A 20,706-nucleotide genomic window follows, 5' to 3' on the forward strand; every position below is an offset into this window, starting at 1 on the left:
AGGTCAAAAGTATTGCTTGGCGACTGTCAACATGTTCTCTAAATGAGTACCTTTTTTCTTCTAGCAAACAAGATGCAGGTTGTAAGGAAAAGTGAGGGGTAAAAATCGCCCTCCTCCAACAAGACAAGCTCCAAGTAAGTGAAGTACAGAGTGAGACTTTGTGTCGCCCACAAGGGATCAACAATGAACGCAGAGATTCATTTAAGCAACCAGGCTGATGTTGCCTGAAAGGTTCAGTGTGGGTTTTTTTTGGTTATGGTGGTGTACTTATGTGGATTTTTAGCATGCGTACAAATGATTACACAACTCTCCAAATATCAGAAATACTAGAAAATATGTATATATGTACATGTAAGGAAGAGGACTCCCTTACTATATTTATTTATATTATATTATCTGTATAGCACTTTAGAGCACACCTTTCACTTTATTAAAAGCACCTTATCAAACACTTTATGTAGCATTGCACTTTAAGCATGGATTTGCACACAAGAAGTTTAAATATTTATTGACTATTTATTGGGAATTTTAAAATCAGTTGGTAGCCTTATTTCAGATCCTGCACAGCTGCTCCTCATCAAGGAATGTGGTGGTTGTCTGTCAGGAGAAAAGAATGGTGATTGAGATTTTGATTAAGGTTTACCAGTAAGGAAAACTAATGCAAGTGTGTGTGTGAAATCTAGGGATAAAAGTGTTTGTAAGATAATGATTACTCACCTTTCTTGCCTGTGTCCTCTTCAAGGTGTTTGGGCAAATGTTTCCCCGGGGGTCCAGACACCATTTAAAGGTTCCGGGAGAGACCATTGGTAAAGAGAGTGTGGTGAATCTTGTTGTGCTTGGGTTTCTGGGTTTTTATAACATTGGGTTTGGTGTAACATTAAAGTGTGAAATATTTATTAATATGTAAATGTGAAAATGTATTTATGTATTTATTTATTCTTATTGATATATTGGATATTGTGGTGGAAGGTTGGGATTTAAGAATTTACCTGAGAGTGGAATAATGGTTTAGTCTGTGACAGCTGAACATATTTAAGGCTGCCAGTTGTCATTAGAGTGTGGTTTTTTGTGCTGTGAAGAAGCTTGACAAATTAATTGTTGTAAGGGGAGCTGTATAGGAAATAAATGCTTTTTTGTTCCACTACACTTGCCTTGGTCCATCTCACTGTGTTTCCAGCCGCTAAGGGCTGCCCTGTTACAAGTGGTGTCAGAAGTGTGTCACTCATGGCACAGTGAGAAGATGATGACAAGAGGTGGAAGAAAGCCAGGCCAAGAGGAGCAGCCTGATGAAGGAGTTGGAGCTTCATCTGAGCTAGAGGCCATGGCAGCAACAAGCCCTGAGGACAAATTGGAGGAGTTGACAGGGTTGGTGAAATCTCTTATGCGGTCTCAAGCAGCCAGAGACCAAAAGTGGGAGAAGGATTTGTCACGTCAGGAGCAAAGGTGGAAAGGCATGCAGCATCAATTTCAGCAAATCCAGCTACAAGTTAACGCTGTAATTGATAAGCCTGATCCACCAGAGGCGCCAGCACCCCCTACAACATCTGAAGAACAAGAACTTGGATTCAAAGGTGAAGACATTCCAGTGGCCAGTGGGTCCAAGTCTTTAAGTGAACCAAAACTTTTTCCTCTGTCTACAGAAGATGACATTGAACATTTTCTGACTACGTTTGAAAGAATGGCAAACGTGTGTCGATGGCCCAGAGATGAGTGGGCTATTCGTCTGGTTCCCCTGTTGGCAGGTAGAGCCCGCACAGCCTACATTCTTATGGATTTAACAGACTCTGAGAATTATGATAAGGTGAAAGAGGCAATTCTGGTAAAATATGAGATCACTGCTGACACCTACAGACGCCGCTTCAGATCTCTGAAAGTTGAACCAGGTGAGACGCCACGTGAACTTTATGTAAGATTGAAAGACCCGTTTTCAAGATGGATTAAACCTGAAAAATCAACTGTAGAAGAAATATCTGAGCAGATAATTCTGGAGCAGTTTTTGAGAATGGTTAGCCCAGAGCTGGAGATCTGGATACGTGAGCATGATCCGAAGACGGCAAAGGAAGCAGCTAGCCTCGCAGAGGTTTTCACTTCAGCCAGAAAAGGAAGCAAGAGCACCTACTTCAGCCGGGAGACCCACTACGCCCAACCAAGTAAGTCCATTGGGGGTGAACAGGGTTCTGGTCAAGTTCAGGCAAGAAATCTTTCTAGTTCTAGGCAGCTCCCTTCTCATAGACCTCACAATGTGAAGAAATCCTTTAAGTCTTCAGTTCAGGATATTAAATGTTATCACTGTCATAACTTTGGCCATACACAACAATTTTGCCCTGCCCTTAAGTCAAAACCATCTCTTTTGTGTGCAGTTCCAAGACCAGCCACAGAGCCGGTAGGAAAGGAAGCTTGTACTGTCCCTGTTTTAATTAATGGGCGTAAAGAGGAAGCTTTGCTTGACTCTGGGTGCTTCCAAACTCTTGTACATTCTAGCATAATTTCAGGAGAAAAGCTAAGTGGGGTTGGGGCTACAATAAGTTGTGTGCATGGAGACGAACACAGGTGCCCCACTGCTGAGGTTTACCTGACAGTGGGAGGTCAAACCCACTTGTTAGTGGTAGCTGTGGTTCCCAGTTTGCCATATTCAGTGATACTTGGTAATGACATCCCCACTCTTTTTGATCTAATACATCAGTCAGATTATGACCCTCAAGTGAGTGCTGAGAAAGACATTCAAGGCTTAGGTGATGAATCTGGAAGCTCCCTTCCTCTAGATATGACAGTTGAGCCATTTAAACCCTGTCATGTAGTCACAAGGGCACAAAGTGCAAAGGAAATGATGAAAGAGCTACCCTTTTTTGAGGAGTCTCTCGAAACAGAGCCAGGGAAGATTAGGAAGTCTAGGGCTCAGAAAAGAAGAGAAAAGTTCAAAGGCTCAGGGGAAAAGGGTACAGCATTGTTCCCTAAGCCAAATAACCAACTTGAGTTTGATGTTCCCTCAGATTTAGGTGCACTCCAAAGAAGCGACCCTACTCTAAAACCCTGGTTTGAGAAGGTAACAGAGGTAGAGGGGGCTAGTCAAGGTCAGGTAAGCTGTCTTGCAGACACTGTTTACTTGATTAAAGGAGGCATCTTGTACCAGAGAAAGGGGAAGTGTGAAGCTGTAGCACTCCCACAACAGTTAAGAAACAAAGTTATGGATTTGGGTCATTCAATTCCATGGGCAGGTCATATGGCTTTTCACAAAACACTGAATAGGATCAGTAGCCGTTTTTTTTGGGCAGGGATGTATGTCCAAGTTTCTGAGTTTTGCTGTTCCTGTGAAAGTTGTCAGTTGACCTCAGGCAAAGGAGTAGCACGAGCCCAGTTGCAACCACTGCCAATTATTGAAACACCGTTTGAGAGGCTAGGCATGGATATCGTGGGCCCTTTAGAGAGGAGATCCACAGGTCATCGCTACATATTAGTCATATGTGACTATGCGACACGGTTTCCTGAGGCCTTCCCACTCAGATCAATTAAAGCCCGTCACGTCGCTAATTGTCTTCTGCAGCTTTTTTCTAGGGTAGGCATACCAAGAGAAATTCTGACGGATTGTGGACCGAATTTTCTATCCAAGTTGTTGCAGCAGGTTTATAAGTTGTTAGGGATAAAGGGACTTAAGACCACCCTGTATCACCCCCAAACAGACGGGCTAGTGGAGAGATACAACCAGACTCTCAAAAGTATGCTGCGTAAGTTTGTCTCTGACACAGGTGCTGACTGGGATCAATGGCTGCCATACCTTCTGTTCGCCTACCGGGAGGTCCCGCAGGTTTCCACTGGCTTCTCGCCTTTTGAACTTTTATATGGTCGCCAAGTGAGAGGCCCCCTGGATCTGCTTAAGGACTGCTGGGAGGAATCCAAAGCAGAGGGCGAAAACATCGCAGCCTACGTCATCACCATGAGAGAGAGGTTGGAGAAAATGGCATCATTGATGCAAGACAACATGAAAGCTGCACAAAAACATCAAAAGACATGGTACGATCAGAAGGCCAGGGATAGGGTCTTCCTTCCAGGTCAGAAAGTACTGTTATTGCTTCCCACCAGCGATAACAAGCTGCTGACAAAATGGCATGGACCATACGAGATCGTCAGACAAGTGAGTAAAGTCACTTATGAACTGAATATGCCAGAAAGAGTTAAAAAATATCAGACATTTCACATGAACTTGTTGAAGGAATTCCACAGCCGACAAGAGCCGGTCTATCAGTTACTGGTGCGTTCAGTTAAGGATGAGGAGGTGACTGAGAAGTTCTTTCCAACTAACATTCAAGTTTGTGCTTCAGTTGACCTCTCATTTGTCTCCTACTGAGCAGGCTGATATAAAACCACTCGTGGACCCACAGCTCTTTCGAGAAACACCAGGCTTCACATCACTGGTTCAGCACAAGATACGGGTGAAGGAGGATGCACCCGTTCGACAAAAGAGCTACAGAATTTCAGAACGGTTGGTGCCAGTGCTGCAGAAAGAAATAAAACTGATGTTGGACCTGGGAATCATTGAGGTGTCAAGTAGTGAGTGGTGCAGCCCGATTGTTTTGGTACCAAAGAAAGATGACACCCTGAGATTCTGTATTGATTTCAGATATTTGAATGCAGTATCCAAGTTTGATCCCTACCCAATGCCCAGGGTGGATGACCTGCTGGAGAGAGTTGGATCAGCAAGGTACATTACAACACTCGATCTGTGTAAAGGATACTGGCAAGTGGCTTTGGCACCAGAAGCGAGAGAGCTGACAGCCTTCAAAACTCCTTTTGGTATGTACCAATTTAAAGTCATGCCATTTGGGCTTCAAGGTGCGCCAGCGACATTCCAACGATTAATGGACCATGTACTGAGAGATGTGTCAGCATTCTCTGCAGCATATCTGGATGATGTGGTGGTGTACAGCGAGTCCTGGGAAGAGCATGTCATTCACCTACAGAAGGTGCTACACTCCATTAGAATGGCTGGACTGACTATCAATCCCAAGAAGTGCTCCATAGCCAAGAGAGAAGTGGAGTACTTGGGCTTCGTGGTTGGCTCTGGGAAGATAAAGCCGCTAAGGGCCGCCCTGTTACAGTACATAACGTCAATGAAAATAAGCCTGGCATAAATCTCCTTCAGTTCCAGATGGGTCAGGGTTGTGTAGAGTGCTGTGGCTATGGGATCCCCTGTCAACTGGTTATCCCTGGTAATGGAAAATTTTAGCTCGGAATGTCAATTAACCTCAAGTCCTTTGTTTATGAAGTCGTGCTTTGCCTCGTGTTCTACATGTCAACAGTATAACCTCCTTATAACTTTTGCCCTTAAAGAGACCAGGATGTAATGCAGAACACGTCATAACATAACATGATTAACATGTATCTGCTGACTGTGAGGGGCAATGAACAGAGCACGCTCCTGGCACACAACCACCTACTGTTTCATAGATAATGCAAAAGTGGCTCATCGCATTGTGAGCATAGTGTGCTATGAGTGCGTCATGATACCATAGCGATAGAGCTTATGTGAGATGTTTGTGTGATGCTATAAAAGAGGTGCATGACTATGCAACCATCGTGTTGGCTGTCTGTTTGCTCTCCCATCCGCATGGTAACAAAAGTATTGATTGCAACTGACTGTGTCTGCAGACTTTGTTAACAGAAAACAGGCAAACCAGTGTGGGTAAAATGTGGGTGGAATTCTTTAAATGATGTGTGATGTTACAAGTTTCTCAACTATAACATAACTAGCAAATCAGCAACATGTAACTGGACTAGTTCTTATATAGCGCTTTTCTACCGTATCCTGAGCACTCAAAGCATTTTACACAACTTGTACATTCACCCATTCGCACAAGCATGTTTTTCTACTGTTTCTAAGTGCTTCCTACCTAACATTCATACTCCGATGGATGCATCGGAGAGCAACATGGGTTTACTATCTTGCCTAGGGATACTTTGCATGCAGACTGGACCAGACTGGGATCAAGCCACCAACCTTCCAGTTAGTAGGTGACCTGTTCTACCAATTTATCCAATTCAGAGTATCAGTTGGGCTGGAGCATATCCCCACTGTGGCCATGTAGCCAATTACCAAAGGGATAACAGAGAGACAACCCTTCACACTGACATTCGTACCTTTAGCCAATTTGGAGTTACCACTTACACTAATGTCATGTCTTTGGATTACACAGTTGGAGTACACAGAAATGAGGGAATCTTGTAAATTTGATTTTGACTTGCTTTGAGGTGATGGCTCAAAATGTTTAATTACAATGAGGGCTCGCGGATCTTTGGGACCAGGACTCGGTCTGCTCTGGCTGGCCGGCTGCCTGCATGGTCATCGCTGAAGGCCCACTGTGGCTGCTGGGTGACTCCTGTCTGGGGCTCTCCTCAGCTCTTTTCTAGGTGCCCCTGTGGTGGTCCCCCTTTGGGCTCCCGTGCTCTGGGGGGCCTCTGGATGGCTATGGCCTGGATCTCCTCCATGTCTGCTTCATGTCCGGGGGGGCAGGACTATGGCTCCCCACATGTACTATTAGACACTTACATGGAGAAACCTTTTGAATACAAACACGCTCACAAGCACAGCTGTGCCCATGGTTCCTCACAGACACACACTGTCTGGGTTGGCTGCTGCCTCTAAACATATCGTGCATTATTAGTACTGTGTGCTGCTCGGCAACATGCAGTATTTATTATTTAGTGTTACTTATGCATATGTTGGTTGTTGCTATGATTACAGCGTCTTTTCTCTCTCTATCCCTCTTCTCTATTTTTCTTTTCCCTCTCCTTCTGTAAACTCACTTCCCAGCTTCTCTTTCCTTCTTTCTCTTTCCTGTCTCTTGGTTCTGTCCATTCTCATTTAAAAATTAAAAAAAGTATATATAAACATGTGAAGGAGAAATTTCCAATTATGATTGAAGAAAAATAAACAACTTTCTCTTAAGTTGAGTTTGATCTTTCTTTTTACAAGTTATTGATATGCAGCCATAGACAATATAAAAAATACAGTCTGAAAAAGTGAAGGCACTGCATAAGTGGCTTTTAATCTGCATATTTTATTTTTAAAAAAGGGGTTTTCTGCTTTTGTTTTTTTTTCTCCACTTTTGCTGCAGTGATATAATCCTAACTGTTTATAGACACGTTAGCCAGTAAGAAACCTACAAACATTAACACAATTTGTCATCAAAAAGGTGTACAACTTTGACATTGCGTGACAAAATCTTTGTTTTTCTTGTCCATATATAAATGCAAAAAAAAAAACGTCTGAAAATCTAAACACTGACATGTGAATGAAGGGCCAAGACACATACAATTAGAAAAAACCCTTTGTTTTTCAAAGTATTCAGGACTTGTTCATGGTAAGAAATCCAGACCATCCAGTAACACATTGTTTTAGATGGTCTTATTTCAGATGTTCTCTTGACTGAAGTTTTGTCCATTTTCAGAGCCTTCTCTTTGACATGTACAATAAGAACAACTGAATCCACATCCTACATCTTCACTTAGTCGATATGCTTATATGTGCTTTATTGTCATAAGTAGCAGATGATCATATGTCAAGAAGCCTCCAAACATTGCTGGAAGACAGATTTCTGTCTTCATTTACCTTTACAGTTGTTGCAGTGGTCTACATGTTAATTTTTTGTTTGTTGTTGTTTTTAAAAATATATTTGAATCAGAGTATGGTATATCAACATGTCAACAAGCTAACTTACTTACTTCTGGATGTCTGAATGTTAAATGATATTGCAAAACTTCAGAGAACAGCCACGCTTTTTACTCCCAGTAGTGCCTCAGGGCTCGTCTGCTTCTTTTGAAGTGAAGAAATACTTGGACCCAGAAATGTCTAATGACTAAACAAGAGAGTTGAACTTAAATAACACTGTGAAAAATGTTCCATGTGTGTTATTGCATCAGCTTTCTTGTTCTTGTGGTGATGGTCTTGTAGTTGGAGAGAGCATGGAGAGAAAAGGTCTTGTCTTCTACCAATGGAAATGATAACGCTAATGTAACCTTGACCATACACAAAAAAGGACTATGATGCCACTGTGATGTAAATTAAAAAGCTGCAAAACATCTAAAACCTGATAGAAGATTGAAGATTTTCTTTAAATTGTCCATATCCTTTAACTTGAAAGTTCCAAAAGCTCTCAGAATCATCTTTAAGTGCTGATGGTGTGTCACAAGTCTCTCAGCAAATGTAGCGTCAGCACTCATTCTGTATAATCTTAGCCATCCAGTCTGATCTGGACACGAGTAACCTCAGTCTGGCCCCTGACGACTGGATCAGCTCCCTCCCGCTGAAACAGGGAAAGATATGAAAACAAAGTTGCTCGTGCCAAATTCTTTAAATATGAGATATGATAGATTTCTTACTTTTGGTAGTCCAGTCCAAGAAGGCTGATTCCATTAACAGCCAAGATCCTGTCTCCTGGTAACAGCTTCTCACACCGGGCAGCTGGAGAGTCTGGGACCACTGCACGAATGAAGATGCCCTTCGCCTTCAAAGAAGTGTCCTGAAACATGAGGTGTCGAGTTCTCGATTAAAGCAAAGATTTCACAGTTTCTGACTGTGAGGTTTTCAAAATGGTCCTTATTTTTACCTGCATTATATTTTTTTATATATAAATGGCATGAAGTAATATAATTCATGCCACAATACATAATAATATATAGTTATTATGTATTATGTATTATAGATATATTTTTAGTGTTACGCATCTGCTGTTAACAACTCAAGTACAGTTGTCACACAGTGGAACTTTGTATTTATCTTTTATATTGGTTTTATTTTGATTTTAGCGTTTATTTGCGAGTGTAGTTTTTATTGCATGATTTTATTCTAATGTTCGTATTGCATGGTTTTTAGCGTTTTATTCTACATTGTTTTAATCCACTGTGGATTGGCTGGGCATGGGACAATTAACTGATAGGGACAGACTCCGGTGCAAAATGCGAGGTGGGCTGGGATGTGACGGGTCCAGTGAAGGGACGAGAGGGGGACAGGAGGCTCCTCCTCGTCATTCTGGGATGAGGCTGGCGTGGAGCCCGCTCTGGAGAAGGAATTTCTGGCCTGCTGGTGGACCCATAATGAGCATTCATCTGGGGTTGTGGGACAATTACACCAGTGGATTTTAGTGCAAGTAGAAAATGGTATTTTTATGGGTTTTAGAATTGTTTTATCTAGTCTCCGTGGGAATTTTAGCATATGGAGAACATTTTATTGTATACTTTTTTCTTTTCTTTTTTTTTTTTTTTGCCTGTCCCATTTGGTGGCCACGGAGCAGAAGCCAGAGGGGGCTGCAGTGGCGTGCCCGCCGGCTCTGCCGGCGGCCAGCTGTGCCAGAGTGAACCGAGCCCCAGGCCCAGAGGCCGGAGGCCCGAGGGCCCCCTTTGCCCCGGAAGAGGCCTGACCGAGCAACAGGCACCAGGCCCCGCCAAGTAGTCACTGGGAGTGAGCTGGTACATACCTGAGCGCCCAGCCCCGGACACCAAGAACCACCAACGCACCAACCCCTGAGGGCATCAGTTACCGGCAGGGAGTGTGGTGAGGGGAGATAGGCCTTTGGTGTATACTTTTTTCTTAGTATTTGGGTTGTTTTATTTCTACTGCCTCGGGAAATAAACTGTTGCTGATCAGACCTGCTTCATCTTTGTGCCCTTGGTATCTGACTCGCTTGCTCCCCCATGTATTTAAGGAATCGTTCGTATGACATTCTGGCGCATCAGCTTTAGTGTCTGCGTTACACAGTACTGTACTCTGCTTCAAAGAAGCCAAACTTTAAGTGTTTTTGAGTAATAGCTGTCCAGACTTTCAGAAGCTCTTTCAAAGTTTTTCAGAGGATATCGGGCACATTTTCATACCTAGCAAAGAGTCATTTTAAATTGTATTTTTAGGCACTTCATTATTAGGTTGGTTGGTGGCTCAATGCTTACTCAAACCTTATTTCTTTTTCTTTTCATTGTAATAGCTGTAAAAGTTTACAGCTATGTTAGCAGAGATAAGATAAGATAAACCTTTATTAGTCCCACATCTCGGAAATTAGTTGTGTCACAGCAGAAAGTGGACTGTGCAAAGTAACAACAGCAAAAAGAAAAATAATGGAATAGAATAAGATAAGAGAATAACATTTTTTTATTTAAATGGTAAAACACAGTTTTTAAATAATTATAATGTTGCAAATATTTAAACAAGTTTAACATATTACTAATAAAAAGAAAAACAAAACATAAAGCTGATTATTAACTGATAATTGATAATCAGTAGCATGTTTGCTAGCTATTTGTCCTTATCCAGCAACAACTGCTAAATTCAATCCTTTTTAATCACAAGATTTTTTTCCTGTGTGGGAAAATACAAATATTTAAGCAGTGAAAATTGAATTCTATTATCTCTTTCTGAACCTTTTATTATTATATATATTTTTTAATTTAAAATGTTTCTCTTTCCTCTTCCAAAAACATAAAAATGTTATTTATCTTTTTTTATTAAAATGAGCGCTGTGATGGAGTATCGGGCCACAACATACATCGTCTTTATTGCACGATGGCATAACCATCAACAACCTCACATCTGTTCATTACCAGCATTTCGTACAAAGCTTGACCAGACACAGCTTACTCCATACTCCTCACCACACTAACTCTATGTGCTAAAAGAGAAATCACTTCCTTCCTTGTTGCTAAAACCGATTCTGACGTACGATTGCAGTAACTCAGAGGGTATAGCAGCTGTGGTACAATTGTAATCTTTTTCATTTTCATTTCGACTTTTTTCTTGAAATAGATCTTCAACTTTACTCTTGGAATTTCATCGTCATAAAATTTTAGCTGTGCCATAGATTCTGCTAGCCCTGTGACGAACTGTCTACAGGTTAAATTCTCGTTGACTTACCCTTGTGTCTATTAGAGCAAGACCAATCCCTCTTTCACCTCGCTCCAGCTCCAGGCTAAAAACCTCTTCATCTGCTTCTTCTTCATCTCCGTGCTCCTCCTCTTCTTCTTTTAGTTCTACGAGTGTTTTCATATTGCTGCAATCGGACTTTAAGCGGTCTACTTTGAGAGCAGCTAAGCACTGAAACACTAATCCACCTGGAGAGTAAAACAAATGATATGTTCAAAAAAAGACGCAGAGAAGAAACTAGGAATGGAAATGTCTTTCTATACCTTCATCATGTGCATCTACACCAGAGAGCCAGGGAAGTGTCTCATCATCAGACTTCATCCATTTGTCTTGGTCTTCCTTCACCTGATCAGTTCGACCTAGTATGAGGGGACTGTTAGGTGGGGTGAGGAGGCAGGAGGGGTCCAGGACTGACCTCCTCGACTCGCTGGTCTCAGTCTCTCTTGTCTGCAGCTCTAGATTTCTTAGCTTTTGGGACAAAATATTGGCACCAGAGGAGCTGAACTCATCCAGGTAGCTGGTGAAGAGAGGAAAGGGTGATGGTGTTGAAGGCGATGATGGTGATGGCGGTGATGGGGGTGAAGGTGGTAAGGGAGCAAAGGTACTTGAAGGGGAATGGTGATTTTGGTCACTAGGCTCCCATAAGTTCAAATCAGCTTGTAATGTATTCAAAGTTTCTAGACTGCTGTTTTGAAGATTAGCCACATTAGTCAGGTTAGCCTCCATTTGAATCCCATCACCCTGGTGGACAAATAACATTAGAACAGCATGAATAGATACACCAATGAGCATAAAAACAGCCACCATAGTATAGTTCATTGTAACATGATGTAAACGATAAAAAGGGTGTCACCAGATTTATTTTTTATTGCATTATTGTCTGATGAAGAACTTGTGACTGTGAAATGTGCAACAAATATGCCTGCAGTGTTCGAGCTGTTGATTTTTCACTTTTAATGGTCACTTTCAGGCCTAACATCTGCCCTTGCTCTGGTATAGATATGTGATTAGCTTTCTAGTCTAAGGAGCTTGGAAAGAAAAAACATCTGGACTTCTTTAAGTTGCTTGAAGACATTTCTGCCATGTTTCGGTTGTGTACAGGCAGGAGAAGGACCCAAATGCAAAACTCACGACAACAAAATTAAACTCAAAAAGCTGCTTTATTCCAGAATGGCATGGAAAACTAAACTAAACTAAACTAAACTAAACTAAACTAAACTAAACTAAACTAAACTAAACTAAACTAAACTGGGACATGGATAAACTGACACGCACGGAAACACAGCCATGAGGGAGACTACGACACTGACAAAGAGAAACACAGGGCTTAAATACACAGAGGGATAACGAGGGAATGAGACACAGAAGGAGAGCACAGCTGGGAGTAATCAGGCTGGACGAGACAAGGGAAGCAAAACTAGAATCACTCACATGAGACATGAACCTTCAAAGTAAAACAAGAAACACAATGACTGAACTCTAGACATGCAAACTTAACAGCAACTGAGAAGACAGAACATAGGGACCTGAAACATGGGACAGAAAGGCACAGTAGACACAACGTGGACATAACGCCACAGGGAAAGAGTAAAACAAAACACAGAACCTCTTAGAAAATAAAATAGGAAACATAATGAAACGCAGACATGACTACATGAATTTGACAACATAACAGACATGAAACACATGAAGGACAAGGGAGACTTAACAGGGGTTGGAAGACACAAGGGGAATCTAATAACAAAGAACTAGAAAAACTCATGAGCTTAATCACATAAACATCCAAATAAACTAAACTCAAAACACTGGGTCATAAGACCCAGGATCATGACAATTTCACCTCTCATCCGAGAAGCTTCTAAGGTCGAATGGTGGAGAGTCCTGGATTTAAACCCTGTGGGAGTGTCCCCTGTAGAGGGTCAATGAACCCCTTAATGATCCTCTACCTAATCACACGAGCCAAGGTGTGAAAACGGGTGTAGGTCACAATCAGCCAAGGTTTCGGGTGAGCTCATTGTGAAGCCTAGCCCCACCCTATCATGTGATTTCCTGAGGTCAGAAGGCCCAGGATATGAGTGGGCGTTAAGGCATCTGGGATCTCAAAACTGGATTATAGATGGCAGAGAGTTGGTGTTGTAAACCACTGTTCAAAGATGGTCGATCACAGTGGACATAGATGGCTTCTTTCACTCCTCTTTCAAACCATCTGTCCTCTCTGTCCAAAATGTGAACATTGGCATCCTCGAAAGAGTGATCATTGTCCTTTAGATGCAGATGGACTGCTGAGTCTTGTCCTGTGGAGGTGGCTCTTCTATGTTGTGTCATGTGTTTATGTTTGGTCTCTCAAATGTAGAGGTCTGAGCATTCCTGAGTATTCCTCGCACATACACTACATTGTTAATTTTGTGTTTAGGAGTTCTGTCTTTGGGATAAACTAGTTTTTGTCTGAGAGTGTTGCTGGGTCTGAAGTATACTGGGATGTCATGCTTGGAGAAGACTCTCCTGAGTTTTTCTGATAAACCTGCTACATAGGGGATGACAATGTTGTTGCGTTTGTCTTTCTGATCCTCCCTGTTGTCTGTCTAGTTGTTGTCTGGTCATCTTTTCGGTGCCTCTTTGCTGACTTGATGAAAGCCCAATTAGGATAACCACATGTTTTAAAACTCAGGAGAGTTTTTTCTTTCCAAGCTCCTTAGACTACGATGACCTGGATGACTGACAACCTTCACAGATGATCAGCTTTCTAGTTTTTCATAAAATCATCGACAGATGTTTTAACGTTTAAACGGGCCCAGGCTAGCTGGGACTTCCAGTCTCTATGCTAACTGACTGTTACTCTCAGTGACTTAGTGTATAGCTATTAAATACTGGAATTTGAATATTAAAGACAAGCTGAAAGCTGAACAAGAAGTTTTTCTTGAAAAAGGACTGAGTGGTACTAGACTTTTTTTGTTGTTTTTCAGTTGAAAGCGACATTTTTTAAAATAACATTCTTCCTTTGAAACCGATAATGTGGCTACCTGTTGGACATCACTTCTATGTGCAATCTTTGTTTAGCTCTTTGAATTTGTACTTGCTAAATACCCCAATATATTCTAGTTACTGGAAAGAAACACTCAGTAGAGCTAAGAAACCGGTCAGATCGACTAAGAACTGCTGAACTTTATTAATTAGCAGTTATTACTCCTAATTAGCAAGTGTCATCAGACTAACACTACAGACTAAGAAGGTAAACACAGTAAAAATCAACATGGTTGGTTTTACACTGTTTGCTTAGTGGTGCTAGCGCTTAAGCTAAAGCTAATGCTGCTATAGCCTCACAAGGCTGCTAGCATGACGAGAAAGTTTTCTGATATATGTTTTTTTTAGCAAAGGCTTCCAATCTGACTTTATGTGCAAACTTTATACTTTTATGCTTTATATAAAATATTATTTCTTTTTGCAATTTTCTTACCTTGTGGTCTTCAGCAGTTGAGAGATTTAAGGTGGAAATAAACTCTTTGAGCTTGTCCAGTTCTCTCCTCAGGGCTGAATCTGTTACGGCTCTTCTCAGTTGAAGCTGGTAGCCCACGTCTGGCAGCACCAGTGGATGGTGGGTGTCAAAGCTCTCAAGAATGTCAGCTAAGCAAGAAGACGGAGTGTATTAAAATGAAAAAAATGAAAGGTAAGATTATTGTGTTCACAGTACACTCACTTCTCACCTGTTTGGCGTGCTGCAGCTTGTTCTTGCACTGAAGGAGTCCAGGTGTGTCTACAAGGCGATGCTGGGCTATATAGACTCAAAAGATGGTTCAGCTGGGCTGGACTCAGGGCAGGATAGTCTAAGCGAAGAGAAACCCATGTTTTCTGTGTACACACACACACACACACACACACACACACACACACACACACACACACACACACAGTGCATTAGAATGATTCTTCTACTACATTTTCATCTGTTAAGTTAAATAAAAACTTTCTTTAAAAAAAGAAAAGCGCTATATAAGAAGCTGTACAAGTCAGTTGTCTTTTTTGAATACAGTTACAGCTGCTCAACGGAAAGGTTTGTATGCTGTTGTGAAAAGCAGCCATTTAAAGGTGAGTACCTAAAAACTGGGACCAACGACCTTAAGCCAGTGTCCCTCAAACCTGACTGGGGTAACCCTGATGTCTCGGTCAGCTTGAGCTTGAACTTGATGAACTACCCACATTCATCCACAGGTTTAAACAGAACTAGGAAATTTATCAACTGCACACAGACTGTTGAATCAGGGTTTAGTATACTTCCCAAGGACACTTCAATATGTAGACGGGAATGACCTTCCAAATATCAGACCACCCACTCTACCTCCTGAGCAGCAGTTGAGCTGTCTATCCATCAAGAAAGACTTTGGTCTGAAATGTTTTCGGTTGGGGAATGTCATTTTTCACAACAAACAAATCTTCAGCAACTGTGGGATGCTATCACATCGCTATGGACCAAAATTTCTAAGAAATGTTTCCAGCACTTTGTTGAATTAGTTCATGTTTAAATATGACGTTAAGCAAACACAGGGCAAGCAAGTAGATGCCTTTAGGCTAAGTGCAGTATGTCAGTTAAATACTGGAACGAGAAACATCATCAAACCATCCATCCATCCCTTCTCTTCCACTTATCTGGGCCGGGCAACAGCCTAAGCAGAGGAGCCCAGACCTCCCTCCCTCTAGCCAGCTCCTGTAGCTCATTTCCAGGGAAACACAGAGGCGTTCCCAGGCCAGCTGAGAGATATCATAATTCCATGGTGTCCTGGGTCTGCCCATGGCCTCCTGCCGGTAGGAGATTCCAGAACACCTCACCAAGGAGGCGCCCAAGAAGCATGCTAACCCAAACCACCTCAACTGGTTCATTTTGATGTGGAGGAGTAACACCTCTACTCTAAGCCCCTTCTGGATGCATGTGCTCCTCACCCTATCTCTAAGGGAGATGCCAGCCACCCTTCAGAGATAGTTCATTTCTGACGCTTGCATCTCATTCTTTGGGTCACTACCCCGAGATTGTGACCAAAGGTGGGAGTAGGGACCTAGAATGTCCGTTGGCTCTCAGCGAAGGTGGTTGCACTTTTTCTCCTCTCCTCCTTACCCTTATCTTCCCTGTTTAGCCTCTTGTCCTCATCTTGTCTCGTGTGCATTACTTTCCCTGGAACAGTCTCTCACTGTCGTTCTCTAAAACCTAAAAGAGAATTATGGATTTGATCAACTGGTCTCTGAATGCTATTGACACCCTTTTCTCAACGAGGAGTCTGGGCTCGGGAGAGCCCGAGTGCCCTGGAGGGACTTTCCCTGCCGGATACACGATGGACGGGTGGCAGAACTGGAGGGTCATGTGCCTGGCGGGACTGTCGATCGAGGACGCTGAAGATATCTACCTATTCGGAACCATGATAACAGGGTTCTTGCTGATCGGAGCTGGCTTGGCCCTGGTTTATCGGAGAAATAAGAGAGCGGAACCGGCTGTTCAAACCCCCCCAAGGCTGCCCGCTGGAATCGAAGCGATGGGACGAGGCGCGACCTCTCACAACGAACGCAGCATGGTTAACACCTTGGAGACGCTTACAGCTGCTGTGAAGGCTCAAAACAAGACCATTGAGCGTATGGGGGGATACATCAGAGAGAGGCCTGCTCAAAATGAGACCCTTGAGCGAAAGTTGGAACACATCGCGGAACGGATCACTGCAGTTGTGAGGTCTCAGAATCAAAAGAATGACAACACCACGGAACAGAAGTTTGATACCATCATGGGGAGGCTCGCGGCTCTCCAACGGGAGATTGAGAGACCAGCGTCAGAGTGTTAAAGAGCAGCTTGAAATTCTCCTGGGCTGCTCGCATGGAAAATCAACAAAATCAACATCGTGTGTTTTACCTGCAGTAAATTCTTTCTAGGCGTTGCCAGCAGATTGACAGCCGATGAGAGTGTGTGTGTGTGCTCCAAGGCTAATTCTCCCAGTCCGGCTGCATGGGCCCAGTCAAGGAGCAGGTCAAGATTGGCTCGTATTCGCACACCTCTGGACCACTGATAGAACCCTGGCTCAGATCCTGTGTGCACAACAGTATTAAACATGTTTTATGTACTAATGTATAATGTACAGTAAGTTTAGATATTAGTCTCCCAACTATATATGCACAGCTCAGAATTGGGGCATCCTCCTAATGAGCTGAAGATGGTTTCCTGGGGGATCTCCTTCCAGTTCTGGACTTGGGCATCACTGAGCCCCTGGACAGTGTGAGATGCAACATGGTGGAGGTCATTTTGTAGTTCTTGGAGTGCTCCTGCTGTTCCTCCTTCCACAAAGGAGCAGGTATCAGTCCTGCTGATAGTTTAAGGACCTTTGACATCCCTGTCAACCTCTCCCAATTTTTGGGGGGTAGGGTTATTTAGAAGGTTTAATGAGTTTGTTATATGATTCTTTTAAAATGTTTTTTTTAACTCTTGTATTAATTACTTACACACATGGTTATAGTTTAGCCAATATGATAACTGAAAATGTAGAAATCTCAACTTCTCTTTATGTTGGTAAAAACCTGCTGTAACCTATTGATTTATGGTTATTACAGTTGGGTATGTTTAGCTCTTTCATTTGTTTGTTGAATTATAAGAAACAGACAACTGCTATCTTTATTGCATATTGTTAATTTCCCACAGTAGAAGCACTTCGGTTTAAGTCGGCACCTTCATACTTCAGAAGAAATACAAAGGAGACAAGTGAACAAGTTCTGCAGCCACTGCTAAATCTCTTGATGGCCACTAGAGGGCAGGGCAGTTACAGCTAAATGTAACTTCTGTTAGTACATAAACTTTCAGGCCTTAAGAACTTAATTATGAGCCAAGAGATATACGGGAAAAGATGCCAAACACGCTGTAAGTTTAAGCCATACATGATGCATCACAATCTCTGTGCCAGTATAGAAGAAAAGATGAAGTGCAAAGAAATTCATGACAAATGTGACTCAGTGTAAATGTTATTACAAAGTTAGGGCAGAACACTCACACAGTTTTCCCATTTAATAGTAACAATCTGATCTTCTTGTGACTGATGAGGATAATTCACTAGTAGACGAAAGACTGAGAAGTAGTCGTGGTATAAACTGTGAAGACCTGAAAAGGTGAAATGATTCTGCTGACCTATAAAATTATCCACTTCACTTTTTACTACTTGTCAGCTGAGACTATCAGGAAAGACGACGCTCGAACCAGCAAAAATGTGTTGAAAGAACTTGAAGGCAACTATGTGAAACTACTAAAAGATTTTGTGATTTGGATAAAAAGTGAAAGCTACTGAGATTTCTCTAAGGTCATTTAATGCATGTCAAGAAAAAAATGTTCCAGACTTTAACACTCTACATTTATAAAGGCTAATTTACACTATGGAGCCCTGCTTTTAAAAGCTGCCATATGTTTAACACAGTCTGTGAGGCTGGATTTAAGAAATAAGCCTTAATAGTTTTTAGAACATGTTTAGCGCCATCTTGTGCCAGTACAGAACATAATGTCACCGGGTTGGTTGGTTGCAGCTCACAGACATTTTTAAGTTTATGTTAACTAACTAGTGACAGAACCAATAACCCAGTGAAAATCAAGGAGAAAAGGCAGTCTAAGGGGGGTTACTTTTGTGCTGCCTCTGTCTACAACAATGAGTTTTATTCTAAGCAACCAAAGATATAGTGTCCACTTTCAGTCTCTGTCTCTTAAGCAGTAAGTGGATTTCCTTGTTTAGCTACCTGTACTGAAATTGGAAAATCCACCTGCCAGCTATAACGTTTGGGGTCCAAGCATTTTATAAATGAGGACTGTGTGGAGGAGAGCCTGCTTGAGTTACCAGACTGAAAAGCTGGTGTCCGAAACCAAGCAATCAGCTGGCAAAGCAGAGGTCTGCAAGTTACGATATTTTATGCAGTAAATTTGTCTTTCTTTTCCAAGCACAGCCAAACAGTTTACAACATAACAGGTTACTACGTGTGCATCACACCACAAACCAAATTGTGCTTCTTACCGAAGCACAATCGGGGATCTTGACATCCATCAGCATGGACGTTATGTTAATCCTAAACTGGTGTGATGTCTGTGGTGTGACGTGCTTGTAGTAAACAGTTTTTTCTTAAAACATAGTTTTTGGTCTGCGTCGGTTGGAATAATTGGTTCCCTGAAAGCAGAGACTTTGCAGAGTAAATAAATAAAAACATAACGACATACTGTAATTATAATTAGATAGTGCTCTACTGTTTTTGCGTTTTGTGTTATCCTCATGACTAAGGTGTGTTCATTTTGACCTTGTTTTTTAATATCTCTGCAAAGTAATTTGTGACCTGTTTTTGTCTAAAAAAAAGTACCCTGTAAGTAAACTTTACTTACTTACATAATTATTAACCACAAACCCCTGTGAAACACTGCAGGCAGCTTACGGCGTAATTGGACGTGCACTTCTCTATAAATTTAACAACAAGCTGCGTTAAGGCAACCCGCAGCGACTGTGATTGGCCTGTTCTGTATCATCGATTCGACCTATGCTACTGTTTCACTGCAGATTTTGAATTCATCAGTGCAAGGGTAACAGTCATTGTCAATATAAGGAATAATAATCGCAGCATCAGCACAAGGAGTCACAAATGTCAGCAAGTTCCTGAAGCGAGATTGATGAAACTACGGGAATGGATGTGAGGGAATGTACAATGATGTGGAAAAACTTGACGGACAAATATGTTTGCCCCTAAAAAATTCTGACCACAACACATAGTGGGGACCCAGGAGGGAAAAAATTCCCAGCATTCCCACAAGCACCCACATAAATGCTGGCAACAGTGTTGCTGACTTACAGTAGATTACATTGTAGCTTCTACAAAGATTCAGCACAGAAGTCTAAATCAGGCTTTAAACCTCAGAGGGTTAAAGGTCGTAACTGGCTAACCAGACGTTACAAATTTGACCAGTAATTCTGTACATGCAGGTTTTTTTATGTTCTAGTGGCATTTGAAATTCAAGCGTAATTTAGCCTATGAATGCACTTTTCTAACTCGTCACTGAGCATTCCTTTCTCTTATCCAAATATGGTCACCTTGCCTAAAAAAACCTCTCAAAGGTTAATGCAGCAAACAGTGGCTACATCCATCTTTAATATAGTCTATGATACAGACACTGGAACACCCCAAGCAACCAGCGTACCTCTCTCCATGAGTGAGTTGAAGAGTGATGCATTGATGAAGTAGAAGAGGTAGCTGATGAGCTGAGAGGAAATCTCCGGGTGAACCTGGCAGTCGGAGACTAGTGTCAGGCACTCGGTCAAAACCTCCACCACCTGCTGGATCTCCCCAGGGACCTGCAGTCCTCCGCTACCCAGGACCTGAGCGCTTTCACTGGCTGTACTCAGGTCAGAATTTTCCCTGAACGGATTGCAATCCAAAAGTCCTGGCAGGAGTGGGTAAAGGACCTTGTGAGACAGAAAACAAATGTGCAGCTTAGAGTCACTCAGTTTTGATGTGGAGCTGGCAATTGTTGATAATTCCTGTGGGTCAATTTGAGGTTGGAAAAGTTAACTTTGTGTGGTGTATGTTCTGATTAGCAGGATAAAATAAAACACGTAACCCCCTAACCTAGAATTCAGACCACCCACAATTTCCTGGCGTGTCTGTCTCACACTATAACATAGCTGATAGAAGACTGGGTAGACCCAACCAGTGCTCGCAGAAATAAAAAAGACATAATGTTTTTAACATTTCCTTCCTTTCAGTGAAAGGCCCTTGGTGTTCTTCAGGGCGAGCCCGGACAACGGCCGCTTTGTTCAGGCTAATTG

At 42.2% G+C, this 20,706-nt stretch overlaps 1 protein-coding gene across 1 annotated transcript in view; it reads right to left on the reverse strand.

The window, feature by feature from the left end:
• Window positions 1-7,114: 7,114 nt before the first annotated feature.
• Window positions 7,115-20,706, reverse strand: part of radil2b (Ras association and DIL domains 2b) — a 39,161-nt gene continuing 25,569 nt past the window's right edge. The window contains exons 11-18 of the mRNA XM_085415689.1: window positions 20,079-20,343; window positions 16,785-16,957; window positions 14,602-14,746; window positions 14,355-14,521; window positions 11,164-11,641; window positions 10,892-11,088; window positions 8,374-8,513; window positions 7,115-8,297 (exon numbers count right to left, since the gene is read on the reverse strand). Of these exons, the coding sequence (XP_085271815.1) occupies window positions 8,204-8,297; window positions 8,374-8,513; window positions 10,892-11,088; window positions 11,164-11,641; window positions 14,355-14,521; window positions 14,602-14,746; window positions 16,785-16,957; window positions 20,079-20,343 (1,659 nt within the window). The 3' untranslated portion in view covers window positions 7,115-8,203. The remainder of the gene's footprint in view (window positions 8,298-8,373; window positions 8,514-10,891; window positions 11,089-11,163; window positions 11,642-14,354; window positions 14,522-14,601; window positions 14,747-16,784; window positions 16,958-20,078; window positions 20,344-20,706) is intronic.

This window comes from Rhamphochromis longiceps, linkage group LG8, assembly GCF_057381845.1.
Source record: "Rhamphochromis longiceps isolate RC_006_pf linkage group LG8, R_longiceps_female_GT1.1, whole genome shotgun sequence".
Lineage (NCBI taxonomy): Eukaryota > Metazoa > Chordata > Actinopteri > Cichliformes > Cichlidae > Rhamphochromis > Rhamphochromis longiceps.